This window comes from Mustelus asterias, chromosome 1 (genome assembly GCF_964213995.1).
Source record: "Mustelus asterias chromosome 1, sMusAst1.hap1.1, whole genome shotgun sequence".
NCBI lineage: Eukaryota > Metazoa > Chordata > Chondrichthyes > Carcharhiniformes > Triakidae > Mustelus > Mustelus asterias.
This window is the reverse complement of record NC_135801.1, coordinates 185366370-185392655: the sequence shown is the minus strand read 5'-3', so window position 1 is coordinate 185392655 and position 26286 is coordinate 185366370. Positions and strand designations below refer to the sequence as shown.

General features: G+C 44.3%; 1 protein-coding gene across 1 annotated transcript in view; it reads left to right on the top strand.

Moving 5' to 3' along the window:
- The window catches only part of atrn (attractin), a 394947-nt gene that overhangs the window by 11083 nt on the left and 357578 nt on the right, over nucleotides 1-26286 (top strand). Inside the window, 5 exon segments of the mRNA XM_078199200.1 lie at nucleotides 318-501; nucleotides 8711-8865; nucleotides 15101-15185; nucleotides 19327-19525; nucleotides 23066-23093. Coding sequence (XP_078055326.1) covers nucleotides 318-501; nucleotides 8711-8865; nucleotides 15101-15185; nucleotides 19327-19525; nucleotides 23066-23093 — 651 coding nt within the window.

Sequence of the window (26286 nt, the reverse complement as noted above, 5' to 3'; positions counted from 1 at the left end):
GTTGGCTTTCCTGTCTGACAAGCCTGTTTACTGAAGGAATGAAGATCAACATGAAACTGTCTGTGGCTTCGATTGATGTTTTAAACTTCCACAAAAAGCATATTCTGAGTTCATTTTTATTTTAAAAAAACTTAAAAGGGGCATGGTGAGACGGCAGGAGAAAGGGATTAAGTATATAATTATTTGGTAGATGGCACATGCTTAACTTAACCAAATGATCTCCTTTCTGTAGACCTGTAATATTTTAAGATCCAACGTGAATGTTGATTGTGTTTGAGGGTACAACTTCAAAGTAATATGCAGTTTCTTTTTGACAGGTGAAAATACATGGCATATACAGAAAACAAATGGGGCCTTGGTTCAAGGAGGATATGGTCACAGCAGTGTTTTCGACCCTGAGTCAAGGGCAATTTACGTTCATGGTGGCTACAAAGCTCTCGGGGCTAATAATGCTGGTCTTACTGATGACTTGTACAAGTATGATGTGGATACAAGTACATGGTGAGTGTCTACACTGAAACTGAGTGCAAAGGTTGATACTTTTGCTATTGGTTTTGCCTGAAATAGCATTTGCCAGTCTTGTCATGATGTATTTTCCCCTTGAAGATAAATCCTTATTGCAGGAATTTGGGTCTATACTCATTGAAACTTCGAGGAATGAGATTGTATTGAAACATCAGATTCTGAGGGGGCTTGACAATATAAGTGCTGAGAGGATGTTTCCCCTTGTGAGATTTCCATTGAAAACGAAGACGAGTATTTTCTTCTATGGGTATCATTAATCTATTGAGTTGTCAATCCTAGGTGCAGTGGATGTAGGTTTATTTTAAATATTCAAGGGTGAGTTAGATAATTTTTGATCTACAAGGGAGTCAGTGGTTATCAGGGGCAGGCAGGAAAGTAGAGTTGAGGCTACGATCAAATCAACCATGACTTTATTGAATAATGGAGCAGACGTAATGAGCCAAATGGTCCACACCTTCTATTTCTAATGTTCCTACGAATTCAGTTGTGATGCATGCATGTATTTCAAAAAGTGATCGATAAGTTGTCACAGATTTATTTACATAAATGAAGTGCTGTTTTGATGAATGGAGTGCAGCCCATTACCTGGAGACAAAAAAGCGGAGTAGGAATGTGTCAGTGCTTTGAATTGGCAGTTTTCTTTCATTTATTTTGGTGACTTTGGCAAGGCTGCATTTAATTCTTATCCATTCTTGTCCTGTGAAGGTGGAAGACTGCCTCCTTGAACAGCTGAAGTCTCTGTTCTTTTAGAATCCACAAAGAGAAACCTCCAGAATGTTTACTCTGAAATGTCAGAGGGATAGGATTGCAGATCAAGGTCAGGATGGGAGTAATCACCTTCCCTGACATGGCTGCACTTATCCTTCTGTGTGTTTCATATCATGGCAGTGTTAATTAAGCATTAACTTTTGCTGCACTAATTCATGCAAATAATACATACAGTCTTTGGCTAATTGTGTCCATGATGTGGAGATACCGGCATTGGACTGGGGTAAACACAGTAAGAAGTTTAACAACACCAGGTTAAAGTCCAACAGGTTTATTTGGTAGCAAAGGCATATAAAGACACAGACTCAATTTACATGAATAATGGTTGGAATGCGAATACTTACAGCTAATCAAGTCTTTAAGAAACAAAACAACGTGAGTGGAGAGAGCATCAAGACAGGCTAAAAAGATGTGTATTGTCTCCAGACAAGACAGCCAGTGAAACTCTGCAGGTCCAGGCAACTGTGGGGGTTACAGATAGTTGGGGAGCACTTCAGCAGTCACGGGCATTCGGCCTCTGATATTCGGGTAAGCATTCTCCAAGGCGGCCTTCGCGACACACGACAGCGCAGAGTCGCTGAGCAGAAACTGATAGCCAAGTTCCGCACACACGACGGCCTCAACCGGGATATTGGGTTCATGTCACACTATCTGTAACCCCCACAGTTGCCTGGACCTGCAGAGTTTCACTGGCTGTCTTGTCTGGAGACAATACACATCTTTTTAGCCTGTCTTGATGCTCTCTCCACTCACGTTGTTTTGTTTCTTAAAGACTTGATTAGCTGTAAGTATTCGCATTCCAACCATTATTCATGTAAATTGAGTCTGTGTCTTTATATGCTCTGATTGTGAACAGAATTCCCACTCACCTGAAGAAGGGGCTTGGAGCTCCGAAAGCTTGTGTGGCTTTTGCTACCAAATAAACCTGTTGGACTTTAACCTGGTGTTGTTAAACTTCTTACTGTAATTGTGTCCACTCATGGGAGCTGATTAAGTGGACTAAACATGGATGGTTTTGAATTGCTTTGCTTATTTTTTTTAACTGTTTTTACTCAGGTGAATGTTCCGACAGATTCCTAATGAGAAATGTTAATGTTTGTGTGGCTTTGAAGAATCAGGAAATGAGCCATCTTTAGCATATCAAATGCATGGGGGTTGGTTTAGTTTAGTTGGTTGGACAGCTGGTTAGTGATGCAAAGTGAAGCCAACAGCGTGGGTTCAATTTCTGTACCGGCTGAGGTTATTCGTGAAGGCCTGCCTTCTCAACCTAGCCCCTCACCTGAGGTGTGGTGATCCTCAGACTAACTCACAACCAGTCATAGCCTATGGGGCTATGGTGACTTTACCTTTACCCAACCTATGCATTACAATTGGGCATGATGTTGATGGAGGTGGATAAGTTAACATTCTGATTAATGGTGTCTTCAAAGAAATTGATACTGGGGTTTGGGGAACCCTGTGGAAGTGGTGCCAATAAATGTGAGGGGGAGGTGACTTGAGCCAATTCAAAGGTGTCCAGATGAGGTGGATTGGCCATGCTAACTTGCCCCTTCGTACCAAAAGATGTGTAGGTTAGGTGGATATGTGGATTAGACATGGTAAACGTGCAGGGTTATGGAGTTAGAGGGGAGGGCCTGGGTACGATGCTGTTCCTGAGAGTCTGACTCGATGGGCCAGATGGCCTCTTTCTGCACTAATGGGATTTTATATTTCTGTGGGAGGTGGTTTGGCTTTTTTAAATTGGAAATAGCCAATTCATTGGAACATAGGAAGTAGGAGCCGGAGTAGGCCACTCGGCCCCTTGAGCCGGCTCTGCCATTCAACTAGATTGTGACTGATCTTCTCCTTCTGTGCCATTTTTTCGTACTATCCCCATATCCCTTGAGATCTTTACTATCTAGAAATCTATATTGCATTGAACAGATTGAATGATTAAGCCCCCACAGCCTTCTAGGGTAGAAAGTTCCAAAGACTTACCATCCACAGTGAAGAAATTCCTCCCCATCTAAATTCGAATGGCCCTCCTCATATTCTGATGCTGTGTCCCCTGATTCTAGACCCCCGAGCCAGGGAAAACATCTTACCTGCAAATACCTTGTTGAGCCCTGTAAAAATGTTGCACGTTTCAATGCAATTGCCTCTTATTCTTCTAAACTCAAAAGAATACAAGCCCAGTCTCCTTGATTTCTTCTTATGGGAAAATCCTGCATTCCCAGGAATCACTCCATCTCCGTTGCACTCCATCTATGGCAAATATATCCTTCCTTGGGTAAAGAAACAAAACTCTATGCAGTAATCCAGGTACGATTTCACTAAATCTCGATGCAAGACATGTTTACTCTGGACTCAAATCCTTCTGGAGTAAAGTCCAACATATCATTTGCCTTTCTAATTGCTTGCTGCATCTGCATGCTGGCTTTCAATGATCCATGAACAAGGTCACCCAGGTCCCTTTTGATATTAATACTTCCCAATCTCTCACTGTTGGAAAATACTTTGCTTCTGTTCTTCCATCAAAGTGGATAACTTCATATTTTTGACATTATATTCCATCTGCCGTGTTCTTGCCCAATCATTCAGCCTGTCCAAATCCTCTTGAAACCTCTTTCCATTTTCCTCACAACTTATGTTCCCAGCTAATTTTGTGTCATCAACAAACTTATAAATAATACATTTGGTTCCCACATTCACATCATTGATATAGATTATGAATAGCTGGGGCCACACTAAGCAGTCCAACCTGAGAATGACTGTTTTCTAACGGTTAATAAATTCTCAATCCATGCCAGTATATTACGGCCAATCTCATGTGCTCTAATTTGTTTACTAACCTCTTGTGTAGGACCTTATCAAAAGCCTTCTGAAAATCCATTTCTATTATTATTTTCGAATTCTTCAGTTATCACATCCTTTATAATAAATTATAGCATTTTCCTCCTACTGACGTCGAACTATCAGGTCAGTGGTTCTCTGTTTTCTCTCTCCCTCCTTTGACATAGTAGCACAGTCGTTAGCACTGCTGCCTCACAGCGCCAGGGACCAGGGTTTGATTCTCAGCTTGGGTCACTGTCTGTGTGGAGTTTGCACGTTCTCCCCGTGTAGGCGTGGGTTTCCTCTGGGTGATCCAGCTTCCTCCCACAGTCTGAAAGACATGCTAGTTAGGTGCATTCACCCGTACAGGCGTCGGAGTGTGGCGACTAGGGGAATTTCACAGTAATTTCATTGCAGCATAATGTAAGCCTTACTTATGACTAATAAATAAACTTTACTTTAAATAATGGGATTACAATTGCTAACTTCCAATCTACAATTCAATTAGCAAGGCCTTTGACAAGGTACCACATGGTATGTTGTTGCATAAGGTTAAATCTCATGGGATCCAGGGCGAGGTAGCCAATTGAATACAAAATTGGCTTGATGACAGAAGCCAGAGGATGGTTGTAGAGGGTTGTTTTTCAAACTGGAGACCTGGTGACCAGTGGTGTGCCTCAGGGATCGGTGCTGGGTCCACTGTTATTTGTCATTTATATTAATGATTTGGATGGGAATTTAGGAGGCATGGTTAGTGAGTTTGCAGATGACACCAAGATTTGTGGTATAGTGGACAGTGAAGAAGGTTATTTTGGATTGCAACAGGATCTTGATCAATTGGACCCGTGGCCTGATGGAGTTTGATTTAGATAAATGCAAAATGATGCATTTTGATAGATTGAACCAGGGCAGGACTTACTCAGTTAATGGTAGGGTGTTGGGGAGAGTTATAGAACAAAGAGACCGAGGGGTGCAGGTTCATAGCTCCTTGAAAGTGGAGTCACAGGTGGACAGAGTGGTGAAGAAGGCATTCAGCATGCTTGATTTCATTGGTCAGCACATTGAATACAGGAGTTGGGACGTCTTGTTGAAGTTGTACAAGACATTGGTAAGACCACACTTGGAATACTGTCTGCAGTTCTGGTCACCCTATTATGGAAAGGATATTATTAAACTAGACAGAGTGCAGAAAAGATTTATTAGAATGCTCCCGGGACTTGTAGATTTGAGTTATAAGAAGAGGCGAGATAGACTGGGACTTTTTTAGCTGGAGCATGGGAGGGTGAGGGGTGATCTTATAGAGGTCTATAAAATATTGAGGGGCATAGATAAGATAGATAGTCAATATCTTTTCCCAAAGGTAGGGGAGTCTAAAACTAGAGAGCATAGGTTTAAGGTGAGAGGGAGAGATACAGAAGCGTCCAGAGGGGCACTCTTTTCACGGAGAGGATGGTGAGTGTCTGAAACAAGTTGCCAGAGGTAGTAGTAGAGGCGGGTACAATTTTGTGTTTTAAAAGCCATTGAGACAGTTACGTGGGTAAGATGGGTACAGAGGAATATGGGCCAAACGCAGACAATTGGGTCTAGCTTAATGGTAAAAACTGGGCAGCATGGACAAGTTGAGCCGAAGGGTCTGTTTCTATACCGTAAACCTCTATGACTCTAAATATGATCAATAAGCCCTAGTCGCAATCGTCTGGGGCTCACTTGCTGTTTTGGCCTTGCCGGTGGAAGTCCTCACCAATGAGAATCAGTCATCTTCCCTCAACAATGGGGATCTGATGTGATGGCCTCGCCAGTGGAACCGAGGGCCATTGAGGCCCCCAGGTGGTTGGGGGCAGAGACGAGCAATGCATCTTGGGCAATGTCAGCCTGGGATCCTGGGCCTAAGGGGAGGCAGTGCATGGGGGCTGTACACTCTGCATCAGGGATTGCCAGGGTGGCGATTGACCGGGTAGGAGTGAACAGTGGGGAAAATCAACGGGGGGCGGGGGGGAGCGGTGAACGGTGTGGCGATTGGTTAGGTAGGCCTTGATCATGGGGGGGGGGGAGAGAAATGATTGGGGTGGGCTGCGATTTGGGGGGGCACGATTGGGGGCAATCGGGGGAGGGTGGGGCAGGGGATATCTGGGGAGGGGGGGGTGACAATCTCCCAGTGCACTATGTATTCTTGTGCATAGTGCACAGAGAATCAGAGCGAATGTGCAGTAGCGCCTTCTAGCAGTCACTAGCTGGCTTGCCAGCGTGAATAGAGTCTGTCCACTGCCCCTGTTGCCGAGAATCACACTTTGCCTCATTTTTGTTTCTAAGTGTCATAAGATTTTATTTTTTCTCTCACTGAAAAATGCTGGTCTGTAACTCTCACATTTTCACACGCGTTCAGCACTTAGAATTTTTTTGGTAAGATTGCCCCCATGGTTTGCACATGGAGATTCAAACTAACAATAACAGATTTATTCCAAGAGTGGGTTCACCTCCTCCTCCTCCTCTGGCCGCGTGTTCCAGGCACCCACCACTCTCTGAGTGAAAAATCACCTTGGCCACCTGTGTTGCTACTTTTAGGGAATTGTGGACCTGCATGCCGAGATCCCTCTGCATGTTAATGTTTCGAAGGATTCTGCCATTTACAGTATAGTCACACCTAAATTTGTTCCTCCAAAATGCATCACCTCGCATTTGTCCGGATTAAACTCCATCTGCTTTTTCTGTGCCCAAGTCTCCAATCTATCTATATCGTGTAGTATCCTCTGACAATCCTCGGCACTATCAGCAACTCCACCAATCTACGTGTCATTCGCAAACTTACTAATCAGACCCCGCACATTTCCCTCCAGATCATTTATATATACGACAAACAACAGAGGTCCCAGCACTGATCCCTGCGGAACACCACTAGCTATGGATCTCCATTCCGAAAACACTCTTCCACTGCTACTCTCTGCCTTCTATAACCAAAACGTGGAAATGCCAGCGTTGGACTGGGGTAAGCACAGTAAGAAGCCTCACAACACCAGGTTAAAGTCCAACAGGTTTATTTGGCAGCAAAAGCCACTAGCTTTCGGAGCGCTGCTCCTTCGTCAGGTAAGGTTTGTCAGGTTTTACCTGACGAAGGAGCAGTGCTCCGAAAGCTAGTGGCTTTTGCTACTAAATAAACCTGTTCGACTTTAACCTGGTGTTGTGAGACATCTTACTGAACTTCCCCAGTGCCAACGTTAGGCTCACTGGTCTATAATTACAGCAGGTAATTAGGAAACCAAATGGAATTTTGGCATTTATGGCTGAAGGAATAGAGTATAAAACTAATGAAGTGTTGCTGCAACTGTACAAGGCATTGGTGAGACCGCAGCTGGAGTACTGTATACAGTTTTGGTCCCCAGATTTGAGGAAGGATGTAGTGGCATTAGAGGCAATTCAGAGGAGGTTCACTGGATTGATTCCAGAGATGAGGTCATAGAATCATAGAATCCCTACAGCGCAGAAGGAGGCCATTCGGCCCATCGAGTCTGCACCGACCACAATCCCACCCAGGCCCTACCCCCACATATTTTACCCGCTAATCCCTCTAACCTATGCATCTCAGGACTCTAAGGAGCAATTTTTAACCTGGCCAATCAACCTAACCCGCACATCTTTGGACTGTGGGAGGAAACCGGAGGAAACCCACGCTGACACGAGGAGAATGTGCAAACTCCACACAGACAGTGACCCGAGCCGGGAATCGAACCTGGGACCCTGGAGCTGTGAAGCAGCAGTGCTAACCACTGTGCTACCGTGCCGCCCGGTGTTTGTCTTATGAAGAGAGGTTGAGCAGCTTAGGCCGATACTCTCTCGAGTTTAGAAGAATGGAAGGAGATCTAATTGAGGTACATAAGATGATAAAAGGTATTGACAACAAAGACGTAGAGCGGATGCTTCCTCTTGTGGGGCAATCTGGAACAGACGGTCATAGTTTTGGAATAAGGAGAAACCACTTCTCTCAAAGGATGGTGAATCTGTAGAATTCACGACCTCCAGAGTGCGGTGGATGCCAGGAAACTGAGGAGATAGACAGATTTTGAATTAGTAATCGGTTGAAGGATTGTGGAGAATGGGGAGGAAAGTGGAGTTGAGGCTGAGATGAGATCAGCCATAATCGTATTGGATGGCGAAGCAGGCTCGAGGGGCTGAATTGCTACTCCTGCTCCTGGTTCTTACCTTCTTCTAGGAACTAAAAATACTTTTTCCACTAGTGGTGTTTTACTTGTTTGGTTAACTTTCTGAAAATCAGTGCCGGGCTTCCTTGAGTAAGTAAGAGTAGCTGCCCTAAGAATGCATCTCTGTAGGACGATCGCGAGTCGTGCATCATCACTGGGAATGTGTTAGTATTGACGGGAAGTTCCTGAGCACGTGTCAATATTTTACAGAAATTTCCTGGAAATGTACTAATTAATGAGAAAAAATCTGAAGAAATGTGTCTAGGTTTGCACTGTCTCTTTAAAACTATTTTTTTTTACTGGAGTCTCCTTCACGCTCACACTCCACATGCAAAAGCTTGGAAACTGCTTTTTTAAAAGTACTAACTTGTTAAAGACATAAGAAATAATATCTACTTTATTCATTTTAAAAGGACAATTTTGAAGGCAAAAAGTTTCTTCCGTTACCTGCACACGGCCATTATTGAAAGTGGCACCATGTTGGTATTTGGTGGAAACACTCACAGTGAGACTTCAATGGGCCATGGAGCTAAATGCTTCTCTTCGGACTTTATTGTTTATGACTTGGGTGAGCTGCTGTGGAATTTGTTTTATATTACGCAGAGGTTGATTCAATGGTCATTCTTCTAAACATTCATAGTAACTGGGTGCAATGATGTTCCAGTGTTGTTGGGCTTCCCCTCTCGCTCTCTTCCAATTTATTCATTTTGACTGTCTCGAATTTTTATTTTAATATGTTTTACTCTTTACTGAAGTCCAGGCTTGATTTTTGTTGCAACCAGTTAATCATCAAGTTGTTTTTGGTACTTTTGTTTCCTTCTCTTCCCCCTCCTCTTTCCTGGAGGGGTTGACACCTGCTGTGTCACCAGCATTATCTTTCCAAGGGCTGATTCTTTATGTGTAAACCTGGATGGTGAGATGGAGAGGCAGTTTAAGTGTGGCCAAAACTAATCTTTCTCTCCCTTGATAACCCTACTTCTCAACTTTCCAGAAAGGGTTTAAACAAAAGTTTTCAGAAGCAGGAGCTCTAGTTGTTTACTCATAGAATAGAATCATAGAATCCCTACAGTGCAGAAGGAGACCATTCGGCCCATCGAGTTTGCACCAACCATAATCCCACCCATGCCCTATTCCCGTAACCCCGCATATTTACACTGCTAATCCCCCTGACACTAGGGTCAATTTAGCATGGCCAATCAAACTAACCTGCACATCTTTGGACTGTGGGAAGAAACCAGAGCACCTGGAGGAAACCCACGCAGATATGGGGAGAACGTGCAAACTTCACACAGACAGTGACCCAAGACCGGAATTGAATCCGGGTCCCTGACGCTGTGAGGCAGCAGTGCTAACCACTGCTCTCTATCCAAATGTAAACTACGTCTCCCAACCTGCCTGAAATATGAAACCAAAAGAGAGAATGCTGGGAAATCTCAGCGGGCCTGGCAGCATCTGTAGTGAGAGAAAAGAGCTGATGTTTCGAGTCCAGATGACCCTTTGTCAAAGCTGCCTGAAATCTGCTGAATGAATGTAGATTGGAGATATAAGCTGAGATCTTCAAATAAGTTATTGTGGCTCCATGGTTCCTTTTATTCATTGAAACCTTGGTGTCATGTGTGGACATTTGCTTTCCTGAACAAAACATATTCTGTTTTCTTCATGACAAATTCAAATATTCAGTTTTCAGTGCAAGTCGTGAGGACAAGGCTGAAAAACCCTTTCTCATCTCTCATCATAGCTGCACTGTTGATTTAATTTATTTTGTCACATGTATTAACATACAGTGAAAAGTATTGTTTCCTGCGCGCTATACAGACAAAACATACCGTTCATAGAGAAGGAAAGGAGAGAGTGCAGAATGTAGTGTTACGGTCATAGCTAGGGTTTAGCAGAAAGATCAACTTAATGCGAGGTAGGTCCATTCAAAAGTCTGACAGCAGCAGGGGAAAAACTGTTCTTGAGTCGGCTGGTGCCTGATCTCAGACTTTTGTATCTTTTTCCCGATGGGAGAAGGTGGTAGAGAGTATGTCCGGGGTGCGTGGGGTCCTTAATTATGTTGGCTGCTTTGCCAAGGCAGCAAGAAGTGTAGACAGAGTCAATGGATGGGAGGCTGGTTTGCGTGATGGATTGGGCTACATTCATGACCTTTTGTAGTTCCTTGCGGTCTTGGGCAGAGCAGGAGCCAGACCAAGCTGTGAGACAACCAGAAAGAATGCTTTCTACGGTGCATCTGTAAATGTTGGTGAGAGTCGTAGCTGACATGCCAAATTTCCTTAGTCTTCTGAGGAAGTAGAGGTGTTGGTGGGCTTTCTTAACTATAGCGTTAGCATGGAGGGACCAGGTTGTTGTTAATCTGGACACCTAAAAACTTGAAGCTCTCAACCTTTTCTACTTCGTCCCCATTGATGTAGACAGGGGCATGTTCTCCTTTACGCTTCCTGAAGTCGAACACAATCTCCTTTGTTTTGTTGACATTGAGGGAGAGATTATTGTTGCCACAGCAGTTCACCAGATCCTCTATCTCATCATTGCTTGAGATCTGACCCACTACCGTGGTGTCACCAGCAAGCTTGAAAATCAAATTGGAGGGGAATTTGGCCCCACAGTCATAGGTGTATAAGGAGTATGGTAGGGGGCCAAGAACACAGCCTTGTGGGGCACTGGTGTTGAGGATGATCATGGAGGAAGTTTTGTTGCCTATCCTTACTGATTGTGGTCAGTGAGTTAGGAAGTTCAGGATCCAGTCGCAGAGGGAGTTGGGTTATTTGCTACTTGCCAAAGGTATCTGCTGTCAAAAGCTGACAATTATAAACACTTGATAAAAGCACTGCAGTCATTCTGGAACTTGGACAATACCCAATAAGTTGAGGGATGGGAAATCTTTGAACTAGTGTTTCAGCTTAAATAGGCAGCAGAATCAGACATCGGTTTTGTCAACTAATTAAAATGCCATCCACTAATTTGGGCACTGTCAGGTGGGCACTGCCAGTATGCTGGGGCAGTGCCAAGGGGGTGGGGCCTGATTGGGGGTTATGACGCTTGTTTTTTGGGAAAATTCCATCCCCTATCTCTCTCCAGAAACACAAAAGATTTTAATGGAAGTGTGCACCCAATTCACAGTACTCAGTGGAACTGAGTGGTGTAGTAAAACTGGCTGTTTTACGATATCACACATCCTTGTGATTCAGTTTCACATCAGACTGAGACTCTCCTCTGGCAGTATGCATCCAGTTTGAAGCTAGTTCCAAGCAGGCACTGGCTCACAGCACAAAACTGCTCCTAATTTCGCAGTAATTCAGCAATCTCATTCAGAGTAGCATGCTGTGACAAATGAAAAATGGCATTCAGGGTGGGGAAATTGCCTTTTGAGTTTGAAGATAAGGGACACAGTGTCCCAAACAGAAATGTTCCATTCCTTAGTCTGACCAATCTTTATTTGGAAAAACAAAACTCTCATTGAGTGTCTTTAAGACAGAGGTAGATAGGTTCCTGATTAATCAGGGGATCAGCGGTTATGGGGAAAGGGCAGGAGAAAAATGTCAGCTATGATTGAACGGCGGAGCAGAGTCGATGGGCCGAGTGGCCTAATTCTGCTCCTATGTCTTATGGTCTAAAATCAATAAGTAGACAGAAAAACTTGTGACATTTGGAGTGGCAATTGGAAAACAAATTAACAGATTAATTTGACCCAAAGGGTCTATTGGTTGCATTCATTTCTTTGTCTGTTAGCTTGGATTTCTCTTCCACTTTGTATATATACTCCATGTTTCTTTTGAGCAGTTTAGGTAGAGTACATCAGGTAACCAACAGGCCTTTCCCATCTCCAGTTACTGCCCTTTGCTGCAACGCAAGAAATACTTTGCATTGACAGAGTGCCTTATTCTATCTCAACCATGATAAATTCTTTCACACACACACACCCGTGGGTGGCACGGTAGCACAATGGTTAGCACTGTTGCCTCACAGCACCAGGGACTTGGGTTTGATTCTCAGCTTGGGTCACTGTCTGTGTGGAGTCCGCACGTTCTCCCCGTGTCTGCATGGGTTTCCTCTGAGTACTCTGGTTTCCTCCCACAGTCCGAAAGACCTGCTGGTTAGGTGCATTGACCATGTTAAACTCTCCCTCGGTGTACCTGAACAGTCGCCGGAGTGTAGCGACTGGGGGATTTTCACAGTAGCTTCTTTGCAGTGTTAATGTAAGCCTACTTGTGACACTAATAAATAAATAAATAAACACAAACTGTGCAGCTTCTGTTGTTACATTGATAAATGGGCCAACCATTTTATGCACAAGGGTTCACAAATCAATATGCTATTTATTTTTGCGTGAGCCTTGGTTGCGGGAATAATGTCAGCTTGGACAATGGGAGAACCTCCTGTTCACACAATGCACTAAGATCTTTACCATCCACTGGAACAGGCCAATTGAATTTAGCTTTAATTTACCCAAAGAGCAGCGTCTGAGAAATTTAGCCTATTTATTCTTGATGATGTGTTTCTGCCACCTCCAGTCATGACTAGTTGTGAACACTTAGACAACTAACCTGAGGGAGGAGGTAATGGTTCCACAAATATCCCCTTCTTCAATGATGGGGGAGTCCAAAAGTAAAAAGACAAGGCTAAAGTATTTACAAGCACCTTCAGCAAGATGTACTGAGTGGATGATACATCTCTGTTTCCTGAGATCCCCAACGCCACAGATGCCAGTCTTCAGCAAATTTGGATTCACTCATGAAGCAGCTGAAGACATAGATACTGGCAACAACCTCCAACAGTTGTATTGATGACTTGTGCTCCAGAACTAGCCCAACCCCTAGTTAAGCTGTTCCAGTGCAGCTACAACACTGACATCGACCCGGCAATGTGGAAAATCCCCCAGGTATGTCCTGTGTACAAATACTAGGAGAAATCCAATCCTGCTAATAAACACACCAATAGTCTACTTCTCAATTTTCAGTGAAGTGTTGGAAAGTGTTGACAATGCTATCAGGCTGCACATATACAATAACTGCTCACAGATGCTTAGTTTGGGTTCTGCCAGAGTCAGACAGCTCCTGACCTGATTACAGTGTCAGGAAACAGAGGTAGTTTGAAGTAATCTTTATTTGTATTTGTGGTTATTAGAAATAAAGGCTGGAATTTTCCAGCCGTTCCTGTCACCGGGATCTTCCGGTCCCGTCAATGGCGCACACCACTGCGGGTTTCACGGCAGTGAGTGCATTCAACAGGAAATCCCATTGACAACAGCGGGACCAGAAGATCCCACCACTGGCCAATGGTGGGCCACCTCCACCACCGTGAAATATGCTTGGTCTCTGGATGACCTTGTATAGTAAATTTTAGTTTAATTTGTTTAAAACCCGTCGAATCTTGTGGCTTTGTTCACTGGGCAAATGTCTTGAATCTCAAAACTTGTCTCTTTTAAACAAAATGTTATTGGTCCTGAACCAGATCTTACCAACAACCAGCCGATGGAGGAGGTAGTGGTGCCACTAATATCCCCTTCTAGCCGATGATCATAACACAGTCACATTGAGAAATGACTCTGTTCTACTGCAAATTCAGAGCTGCTTCATAACACTCAAAAGGCAGAAGCATTGATGAATCCTATTTTTTTTATTATGGTATCAATTGAAAATTACATTTTTTTCAGGTGATGCCAAATACTAATTATGATATGCAAACAGCTTATTTCCACTTAGAGCATCCTCATGTCATTTTGAATTGAAAGTTAACATTTAAATTGTATTCTTAACCTTTTAATTTCTGCTGTTTATACTATAATATTTATTGGTTCAAACATCAAATGTACAGTCCTTCCTCTAACGGCATGATTGGAGATACAGCGCAAGTTGTTAACGCTGAAGTCATCCTTCGGACCTAAAGCAGGACTCCAAGAGATTCTAAAGTTGCACCTTAATGTTCCGTATCATTACAAATGGTAAAGAGTTTTTGGCTGGAAAAAGGCTTGCGAGGTGCTTCTACGTGTGTAATTGTAGTGGTGTCACAAGAGCCGAGCCTGGAGAGTGAGCTATTGTTTTTGTAAGCCTTGCATTTAGTTTAGTATTTGCTCCAAGTCACGGATTGCACAAAGCAATTCCGTTTGGGTTTACTTACTTGTAGCTTAGCCCTTTTATGATACCTAATATTGCGAAGCACTCATATTTCATATTCTCCAATATGAATGTGCTCGATACCTTCTGGAACCTGTAGCAATTTGAGTGCATTATTTTCCTATGCTACCAAGGGGGTTGGGGGAATTTTCTTTTGATGGCAGTAGCCCAGTCCAAGAATAGTGATATGGGAGCAGTGAGATCATTTTGAGATTTATTTACAGAAATTGCAGAGCATTTATATAGGAGTGTCCCTGAGGAAATTGAATGGCGTGGTACCAGATATGATTGATTTGGTTGCATCTGTTCACACAATTTTGCATTTTGCAACCACGGGCTGGTTAACTATAGTCAGTGCTTTAATTAGTATACTACATTACATATTTGTGTGACACACTTGCTAACCAGTCAGCACTCTCTCTTTTCATACAGTATAAATTGTTGTTCACATTACAATTTGGTATTCTTGCGAATTATCTGATGAATGCAAGACGAAAAGCTTTGACAGCATTTGTCTTTTTTCAGCAATACCAAATGTGTAAAGTTGACCTTAAGATAGTAGATGAATCTCAATGTAATTTCGACAATGTTTAGAGTAAATGTTATGCACGTAGATATATGGTTTAAGTTTGGTTAATTTAATTAATTAATAAGCCTGCTAATCTTGTGGTTGTTTTAATGTGTCCACAGCTTGTGACGAGTAGTCTATACTGCCAAAACCTGATCTTTCAGATGATGTCAACCGGTTTGGTCACTCACCTGTGCTTAGCGATGGGTAAGGAGCAGAGATTTCATTGTTAATGTTAACAGCTAAGACTTTCTCTATTTAAATCTAGGAGATCATTAAATATTTTGAAGATTCTTCTCTGTTTGTGTACCTCACAAGCCAAATGTTCAAGTTGAGAAAAGATGATCTTCCTTCAAGAAGATCCTGTGGGTCAGCTGCTTGAGTCAATCAGCAGTTTCAGGCACTACCTGTTTCCTCTGTCTTCAGGCCCGATTTCAATAATATTTCTAATCTTTTCACGAGCTATCCCCATTCCTTTTTCCATTCCTTCATGGGATGTGAACATCAGTGGGTAGGTTAGCATTGTTTTGCCCATTCTTAATTACCCTTAAAAAGGTGGTGGTGAACCGCCTTCTTGAACAGCTATAGTGCATGCGATGCAATGTCCTAGAAATCATAGAAACCCTACAGTGCAGAAGGAGGCCATTCGGCCCATCGAGTCTGCACCGACCACAATCCCACCCAGGCCCTACCCCCACATATTTTACCCGCTAATCCCTCTAACCTACACATCCCAGGACTCTAAGGGGCAATTTTTTAACCTGGCCAATCAACCCAACCCGCACATCTTTGGACTGTGGGAGGAAACCGGAGCACCCGGAGGAAACCCACGCAGACACGAGGAGAATGTGCAAACTCCACACAGACAGTGACCCGAGCCGGGAATCGAACCCGGGACCCTGGAGCTGCTAACCACTGTGCTACCGTGCCGCCCTGCTGCTGTTTCTCCAACAGGTTTACTGCAGGTCCAGGAATTCTCACCTGGTAATTTTCACCTACATTTAATAGCATCAACAGCCTCAAGAGATAGGTACCTGGAAGCAAAGTTTATTAGTGTCAGAAGTAGGCTTAAATTAACACCGCAATGAAGTTACTGTGAAAATCCCCTAGTCGCCACACTCCGGCACCTGTTTGGGTACACTGAGGGAGAATTTAGCACGGCCAATGCACCTAACCAGGACGTCTTTCGGACTGTGGGAAGAAACCGGAGCACCCGGAGGAAACCCACGCAGACACGGGGAGAACAGACAGTGACCCAAGCTGGGAATTGAACCCAGGTCCCTGGTGCTGTGAGGCAGCAGTGCTAACCGCTGTGCCACCGCAATGTTAAGCTGGGAGGAGGTTGTCCAGGCTTAGCACCGAGGAGGAAAACTGGGGCAGTGGTGGGGAGGTAAGTGAGTAAAGAGCTAAAACAATGTTTCGGAAGGATGAGTATTTGTGGCAGTCTAGTTGAGGGGAGGCCACAATTGTTGAAGCATGAATTGAAGACTAAGCTGGGCGTTAGAGGGGAAAGTGTGTCTCCATGAAGTGAGCATGTGTAGAAGGTTTAAAGTACTCATGAGTTTTGATAGTGGGAGTACTTCTTTGAGAGGGGGTATCTGACTGGTAACGCTCTCACTCAGAGTCAGAAGATTGTGGATCCAAGTCTCGCTCTGGAAACTTGAGCACAAAATCTCAGCTAACAGTTCTGAGACGGCATCTTTTGCATGAACAAATGTTCCAATTTGTCCCCTCAAGTGAATGTACATGATGTAACAGCCTATTCAAGAAAGAAAGGAGACAACAGGAATCTAAATGCCAGTTAACCTAACATCTCAGTGGAATTTTCCTAAAGAATGTCAGATTCTGACTAAAAACCAGTGTGTTTCTCCCCAGAGAAGCATTGAATCCATAGAATCATAGAATCCCGACTGTGCAGAAGGAGGCTATTTGACTCATTGAGTGCACCAACTCTCAAAGAGAGCATTTTAACCAGGCCCACCTTCCTGCCCTGTGACTGTAACCTTGCGCATTTACCATGGCTAATTCACCTAACCTACACTTCTTTGGTGAATAAGAGGCAATTTAACGTGACCAATCCACCCCATCTGCACACCTTTGGACTGTGGGAGGAAACCGGAAGCATAGAATCATAGAGGTTTACAGCATGGAAACAGGCCTTTCAGCCCAACTTGTCCATGCTGCCCCTTTTTTTTACCCCTAAGCTAGTCTCAATTGCCCACGTTTGGCCCATTCCTTCTATACCCATCTTACCCATGTAACTTTTTTAACGCTTTTTAAAAGACAAAATTATACACATCTCTACTACTACCTCTGGCAGCTTGTTCAAGAACTCACCACCCTGTGTGAAAAAATTGCTCCTCTGGATCCTTTTGTGTATCTCCCCTCTCACCTTAAACCTATGCCCATGGGGAAAAGATATTGACTATCGAGCTGATTTATGCCTCACATTATTTTATAGACCTCTATAAGATCACCCCTAAGCCTGAGACATGTAACACATGGCCCTAGTGGGGTGGGGTGAGGGGAGAACATTGAGGGGACTAAAGATGGAACGTAAGATTTTTTTTTAAAGTGGAAAAATGTAACAATGGAAGAAATGTAATTTTTTAAAAATACATCAATAAAATGAAATGAAACAAAATAAATGGAAATGGGGTAAAAGTGGGTAAAGTTCATGGTCTAAAGTTGTTGAACTCGCTGTTAAGTATGGAGGCTGTTAGTCAGAAGATGCTTTTCCTCCAGTTTGCGTTGGGTTTCACTGGAACATTGTAACACGCCAAGTATGGACATGTGGACAGGAGAGCAGAATGGTGTGTTGAAATGGCAAACAACAGGAAGGTCTGGGGTCCTGCTTCCGGACAGACCAAAGGTGTTCTGCAAAGTGGTCACCCAGTCTATGTTTGGTCTCTCCGATGTAGAGTAGACCACATTGGGAGCAGCAAATGCAATAGAGGAGATTAAAGGAGGTGCATGTGAAGTGTATAAGCCCTTGGATGATGAGCAGGGAGGAGGTAAAGGGGCAGGCGTTGCACCTAGTGCTAGGGGGTGAGGTGTTGGGTGTGATGGAGGAGTGGACCAGGGTATCCCAGAGGGAACGATCCCTGTGGGATGCTGACAAAGGGAAGTGAGGGGAAGATGTATTTAGTGATGGCATCATGCTGGAGTTGGCGGAAATGGCGGAGGATGATCCTTTGAATGCAGAGGCTGGTGGGATGAAAAGTGAGGACAAGGAGGGTAGGGACGGGAGGGGGTGAGAGCAGTGGCATGAGAGATGGATTGGGCATGGTTGAGAGCCCTGTCAATCAACCACAGTGGGTGGGAAACCACAATTAAGGAAGAAGGAAGACATATCAGCAGCACCAGTTTGGAAAGTGGCATCATCGGAACCTACGCAACGGAAGCGAAGAAACGGAGAAAATGGGATGGCATCCTTACAGGACGTGGGGTATGAAAAGCTGTAGTCAAGGTAGCTGTGGGTGTCGATGGGTTTGTAATGGTGCTGGAGATCATGGTGTTGGGGATAATATATTAACATGGATAGAGGATTGGTTAGCTAACAAGAAACAGAAAGTCGGGATAAATGGTTCATTTTTAGGTTGGCAAACGGTAGCGAGTGGGGTGAAGATCAGTGAACTCATTGAGATATATAGATATATAAATATTCAAGGGGACTTGATAGTATAGTTCCTGAAACAATGTTTCCCCTTGTGGGCAGGTCTATTACCGCGTTGCACAGTTTCAGAATAAGGGGTCTCATTTAAGATAGAGATGAGAAGGACTTTCTTCCCTAAGAGAGCTGTTAATCTTAGCGGTTCTCTACCCCAGAGAGCAGTGGAGACCAGTTCATTGAATATATTCAAGGCTGCCTTAGACAGATATTTGATCTACAAGGGAGTCGCGGGTTATTGGGTGACGGGCAGCAAGTCAGAATTGAAGCCACAATCTGCTCTGCCACGATTTTGTTGAATGGTGGAGCAGGCTTGAGGGACAAAATGACCTAGCCCTTCTCGTATTTCTTACGTCCTAATGTCTTCAATTCCTGTATCGTTTTCAGATTTTTATTTGTATGGTTTATGGGCATAACTGTGGCTTAAGCTGTAAGAAGAGAAACACTGCACTTGGAGATCTGAAACAAAAACAGAAAAAGACATGAGATTAAATTTCAATGAAGTAGGAAAAGTGATGGAAAAGTCAATATCGGACAATCAGGTGCTCTGCATGGAATGGACTTGGAATGACCATTACCCACTAGGGACCTTCTTTGTCCTCTGGATCTTATGAAAGATTGTTGATAAGTAACTTGGACAAATGTAGTATTCTGATGTGTGTGTTTCCTCATTTTCAGCACAATGTACATCTTTGGTGGGTTCAATAGTCTCCTGCTAAGCAACGTCTTGATGTTTACCCCGGCCAGCTGTGAGGCTTTCTCTGATGAAATGGCATGAGTTCGGGCAGCCCCTGGAATCTGCTGTGTGTGGAACACCAACATGATGCACTGTGTGCCCTGGGAAATGGCAACAGCAAAAGAAAAGCAACTGTGTGGAGTCTGTGTGGAGTTTGCACATTCTCCTCGTGTCAGCGTGGGTTTCCTCCGGGTGCTCCGGTTTCCTCCCACAGTCCAAAGATGTGTGGGTTAGGTTGATTGGCCAGGTTAAAAAAAAATTGCCCCTTAGAGTCCTGAGATGTGTAGGTTAGAGGGATTAGCAAGTAAATATGTGGGGGTGGGGCCTGGGTGGGATTGTGGTCGGTGCAGACTCGATGGGCCGAATGGCCTCCTTCCGCACTGTAGGGTTTCAAGAACAAAGAACAACACAGCACAGGAACAGGCCCTTCGGCCCTCCAAGCCCGCGCCGCTCCCCGGTCCAGGATTGAATCCTGAATCCAGGATCCCCGCCCAATTTTCTAGCCTATCTACATCCTAATATCCTATCCACTGAGCTGTCCCTCACAGCTACGATGCTTTGTTCATCACAACCTATTAACTCACCCCCACCCCCCCATTCCAGACCATGTGATCTCCAGGGAGAGGCAAAAACCCAGAGTGAAAACCCCAGGGCCAATATGGGGAAAAAAAAAATCTGGGAAATTCCTCTCCGACCCCCTGAGGCGATCGAAACGAGTCCAGGAGATCACACTGGCCCTGATCAGAAAATGCTTCCCAACCCTATTCATTTCCACTTCTGCTTTACGAACACCATCTGAATTCCCTGCCCCCGAGACAGGTTCCCAACTATCCGCAGTCTCGCTCTGTACTGGCACCAGCAAGATGATCATAGAATGAAGCCTTGAAACGAGAAACAAAGAACAATTAGCCCGCGCCGCTCCCTGGTCCAAACTAGACCACTCTTTTGTATCCCTCCATTCCCACTCCGTTCATATAGCTGTCTAGATAAGTCTTAAACGTTCCCAGTGTGTCCGCCTCCACCACCTTGCCCGGCAACACATTCCAGGCCCCCACGACCCTCTGTGTAAAATATGTCCTTCTGATATCTGTGTTAAACCTCCCCCCCTTCACCTTGAACCTATGACCCCTCGTGAACGTCACCACCGACCCGGGGAAAAGCTTCCCACCGTTCACCCTATCTATGCCTTTCATAATTTTATACACCTCTATTAAGTCTCCCCTCATCCTCCGTCTTTCCAAGGAGAACAACCCCAGTTTCCCCAATCTCTCCTCATAACCAAGCCCCTCCATACCAGGCAACATCCTGGTAAACCTCCTCTGTACTCTCTCCAAAGCCTCCACGTCCTTCTGGTAGTGTGGCGACCAGAACTGGACGCAGTATTCCAAATGCGGCCGAACCAACGTTCTATACGATCCAGAACTGGCTTGCCTGCAGAAGGCAGAGAGTGGCTGTGGAGGGGTCTTTCTCTGCATGGAGGTCAGTGACCAGTGGAGTGCCCCAGGGATCTGTTCTGGGACCCTTGCTGTTTGTCATTTTCATAAATGACCTGGATGAGGAAGTGGAGGGATGGGTTGGTAAGTTTGCTGATGACACCAAGGTAGGTGGTGTTGTGGATAGTTTGGAGGGATGTCAGAAGTTGCAGCGAGACATAGATAGAATGCAAGACTGGGCGGAGAAGTGGCAGATGGACTTCAACCCGGATAAGTGTGTAGTGATCCATTTTGGCAGATCCAATGGGATGAAGCAGCAGTATAATATGAAGGGTGCCATTCTTAGCAGTGTAGAGGATCAGAAGGACCTTGGGGTCCGGGTCCATAGGACTCTTAAATCGGCCTCGCAGGTGGAGGATGCGGTCAAGAAGGTGTACGGCGTACTAGCCTTCATTAATCGAGGGATTGAGTTTAGGAGTCGGGAGATAATGCTGCAGCTTTATAGGACCCTGGTTAGACCCCACTTGGAGTACTGCGCGCAGTTCTGGTCACCTCATTACAGGAAAGATGTTGAAGCCATTGAAAGGGTGCAGAGGAGATTTACAAGGATGTTGCCTGGATTGGGGGGCATGCCTTATGAAGATAGGTTGAGGGAGCTTGGTCTCTTCTCCCTGGAGAGACGAAGGATGAGAGGTGACCTGATAGAGGTTTACAAGATGTTGAGAGGTCTGGATAGGGTAGACTCTCAGAGGCTATTTCCAAGGGCTGAAATGGTTGCTACGAGAGGACACAGGTTTAAGGTGCTGGGGGGTAGGTACAGAGGAGATGTCAGGGGTAAGTTTTTCACTCAGGGGGTGGTGGGTGAGTGGAATCGGCTGACGTCGGTGGTAGTGGAGGCAAACTCGTTGGGGTCTTTTAAGAGACTTCTGGATGAGTACATGGGATTTAATGGGATTGAGGGCTATAGATAGGCCTAGAGGTAGGGATATGATCAGCGCAACTTGTGGGCCGAAGGGCCTGTTTGTGCTGTGGCTTTCTATGTTCTATGTTCTATACATCTGCAACATCAGACCCCAACTTTTATACTCTATGCCCCGTCCTATAAAGGCAAGCATGCCATATGCCTTCTTCACCACCTTCTCCACCTGTAACGTCACCTTCAAAGATCTGTGGACTTGCACACCCAGGTCCCTCTGCGTCTCTACACCCTTTATGGTTCTTCCATTTATCGTGTAGCTCCTCCCTACATTATTCCCACCAAAATGCATCACTTCGCATTTATCAGGATTGAACTCCATCTGCCATTTCCTTGCCCAAATTTCCAGCCTATCTATATCCTTCTGTAGCCTCTGACAATGTTCCTCACTATCTGCAAGTCCTGCCAGTTTTGTGTCGTCCGCAAACTTACTGATCACCCCAGTTACTCCTTCTTCCAGATCGTTTATATAAATCACAAACAGCAGAGGTCCCAATACAGAGCCCTGCGGAACACCACTAGTCACAGGCCTCCAGCCAGAAAAAGACCCTTCCACTACCACCCTCTGTCTTCTATGACCAAGCCAGTTCTCCACCCATCTAGCCACCTCCCCCTTTATCCCATGAGATCCAACCTTTTTCACTAGCCTACCATGAGGGACTTTGTCAAACGCTTTACTAAAGTCCATATAGACAACATCCACGGCCCTTCCTTCGTCAACCATTCTGGTCACTTCTTCAAAAAACACCACCAGGTTAGTGAGGCATGACCTCCCTCTCACAAAACCATGCTGACTATCGTTAATGAGTTTATTCCTTTCTAAATGCGCATACATCCTATCTCTAAGAATCTTCTCCAACAACTTCCCCACCACGGACGTCAAGCTCACCGGCCTATAATTACCCGGGTTATCCTTCCTACCCTTCTTAAATAACAGGACCACATTAGCTATCCTCCAATCCTCTGGGACCTCACCTGCGTCCAGTGACGAGACAAAGATTTGCGTCAGAGGCCCAACAATTTCACCTCTCGTCTCCCTGAGCAGCCTTGGATAGATTCTATCAGGCCCTGGGGATTTGTCAGTCTTTATATTCTCTAACAAACCTAACACTTCCTCCTTTGTAATGGAGATTTTCTCCAACGGTTCAACACTCCCCTCCGAGACACTCCCAGTCAACACATCCCTCTCCTTTGTGAATACCGACGCAAAGTATTCATTTAGGATCTCCCCTACTTCTTTGGGCTCTATGGTTTCTATGATTCTATGAACAGATTATTGACATGTGCCCCAACAAGACATGTATGTTCTCCCTTTTGGCATTTGTAATGGAAGTTGATTTTACATGTATGCTTTTGAACATTTTGAAAAATTTATTTTGCCAACCTGCTTGCATTTTATATTTTCTCTTTTGGCTTGCCACTATTCTTCAACTGAAAGAGCAAATACTAAATGATTTGTTCTTCTATTGTTGACACTTTCCCTCAAGCGTGACTAGAAGATGCATAAATGTTGGCAAGAAAATCTTTCATTCTGTGCTGTGTCCTGTAATTCCGTGAAGTGATTTATTTGAATGCGGGATTGATTTCTGACATCTCTGAAGGAGTGAGATTACAAATGGTCTTTGGTGCTACAGAGACTGCTGTTGCTGAGCATGTGAGAATGTTTTTGAGAGGGATGGTGTGGCAGTGTTATATGTACTCATTTGTTTCAGATAATGGTATTACCCTGGAGTTTGCTTGAATGCTTTAGAAAGTGACAGTGTGATTTCCCTGTATCTTTCTGGAAATGCACCACAGGTTTCCCACGCTACAACCCTTTGGAACTTGGCATTTAAAACAGTTGAGGAGAATGGTGTATGAGGTTGAGTACCAATGTGATAACCTCTACTTTCAATTTTATATATTTGTAAGTTCAGGTCAGTGATGGCACATTTGAGGTTTGCTGCCTTCATTGGGAAGTGCAATGAAACTATTCACTCTGTAGGGGTTGATGTTGAGTCTGATTTCTCACTTGTATCATACACAACAGAAGCAATAAAAGAGTTAGCTTGTAATTGCCGTGTTTCTGAAGAGAGCAATTTTGTACAAGGTTGAGTTACATAATATGAACATGTTCATAGGAATCATAAAAAATATAAGAACTAGGAGCAGGAGTAGACAATTCAGCCCCTTGAGCCTGCTCCGCCATTCAATGCAATCATGGCTGATCTTGTCTCAGCTTCAACTCCACTTTCCTCTGATTTCCATAACCCTTCAACTTATTACTAATTAAAATCTGTCTATCTCCTCCCTAAATCAATGACCTGGCATCCACCGCACTCTGGGGTAGTGAATTCTAGGATTCACCTCCCTTTGAGAGAAGTCGTTTCTCCTCATCTCTGTTTTAAATCTGCTAACCCTCATCCTAAAACTAGTTTGCCCCACAAGAGGAAGCATCGCTCTACGTTTACGTTGCCAATATCTTTTTAAAATCTTATATACCTCAATTAGATCTCCTCTCATTCTTCTAAACTCTAGAAAGTATAGGCCTAAGCTGCTCAATCTCTCTTCATAAGACAAACACCTCATCTCTGGAATCAATCCTGTGAACTTCCTCTGAACTGCCTCTTATGCCACTACATCCTTCCTCAAATAAGGAGACCAAAACTGTACACAGTACTCCAGGTGCGGTCTCACCAATTCCTTGTATAGTTGTAGCAACACTTCCTTACTTTATTCTATTCCTTTAGCTATAAATGCCAAAATTCCATTTGCTTTCCTTATTAACTGCTGTACCTACGTACCAGTGTTCTACGACTCATGCATGAGACCCCTCTGCACCGAAACACCCCGAATTCTCTCTCCATTTAAATAATAAGTTGCCTTTCCATTTTTCCAAACAAAATGAATAACCTCACACGTATCCACATTGAACTCCATCTGCCACACTTTGACCTACTCAACTAACCTATCTACATCCATTTGTAAATTCTCATTTCCTCATTGCAACATACTATCTCACCTACTTTAGTGTCAACTGCAAATTTAGTTATTGTGGAGAACCATTGTTGGTTCCCACTAGGTAGTACTGAGCCAGGGTCTGGCCAGTACTACGAGTATGTATATATGTTGCTGTTGGGGTTAGGGATGGGTTGTTCTACTTGTTGCTGTTGGGGTTAGGGTTGGGCTGTTACACCTGTATTATAGTTATTATGGTACATCCCAGTCGGGCTCCGCCTCCTGGGAGAGGTATAAAGGTCACTGCTCTGTCTGGGACCCCTCAGTCTGGGATCGTGTACTATACATGGTAGCTTCGTTGTAATAGTAAATAAAAGCCTTTATTTCCTTGAGCATCTCAAGCCTCGTGTGTGATAACGCGCATCAGCTATAGTACATTCTATGCTTGTATCCAAATGTTGCCACTTGCCTGCCCAAGCCTGGATATGTCCAGGTATGCTGGATTTGGACATGGATTGCTTCAGTCTCTGAGGAGTCGCAAATGGTGCTGAACGTTGTGCAGTCATCAGCAAACATTCGCACTTCTGAACTTATGATGGAAGGAAGGTCATTGATGAAGCAGCTGAAGATAGTTGGATCTAGGACACTGCCCTGAGGATTCTCCTGGACCTAATTGATCTCCAACCACCACAATCTTTTTTGTGCTACGTTTGACTCCAACCAGCGGAGAGCTTCCCTCTGGATTTTCATTAACTGCAGTTTTGTTGGGGCTCTTTGAAGCCATACTCTGTCAAATACTGCCCTGTTGTAAAGGGCAGTCAGTCTCATCTCAACTCTGGAGTTCAGCTCTTTTATCCATGTTGAATCAAGGCTATAATGAGGTCCTATTGCTCCTAGAATTCATTAGAGCAAGTATATAGAATACTTCATTCAAAGGGATCAGAGTGTAGAGTAAAATGGAGTTTAAGAACATGAGAACATAAGATCTAGGAGCAGGAGTAGGCCATCTGGCCCCTTGAGCCTGCTCCGCCATTCAATAAGATCATGGCTGATCTTTTCGTGGACTCAACTCCACTTACCCGCCCGTTCACGATAACCCTTAATTCCTTTACTGTTCAAAAATTTATCTATCCTTGCCTTAAAAACATTCAATAAGGTAGCCTCAACTGCTTCACTGGGCAGGGAATTCCACAGATTCACAATCCTTTGTGTGAAGATGTTCCTCCTCAATTCAGTCCTAAATCTGCTCCCCCTTATTTTGAGGCCATGCCCCCTAGTTCTCGTTTCACCTGCCAGTAGAAGCAACTTCCCTGCTTCTATTTTATCTATTCCCTTCATAATCTTATATGTTACTATAAGATCTCCCCTCATTCTTCTGAATTCCAATGAGTATAGCCCCAGTCTACTCAGTCTCTCCTCATAAACCAACCATCTCAACTCCGGAATCAACCGAGTGAATCTCCTCTGCACCCCCTCCTGTGCCAGTATATCCTTTCTCAAGTAAGGAGGCCAAAACTGTACACACCAGCCTCACCAGCACCTTAACCTAACTGTTT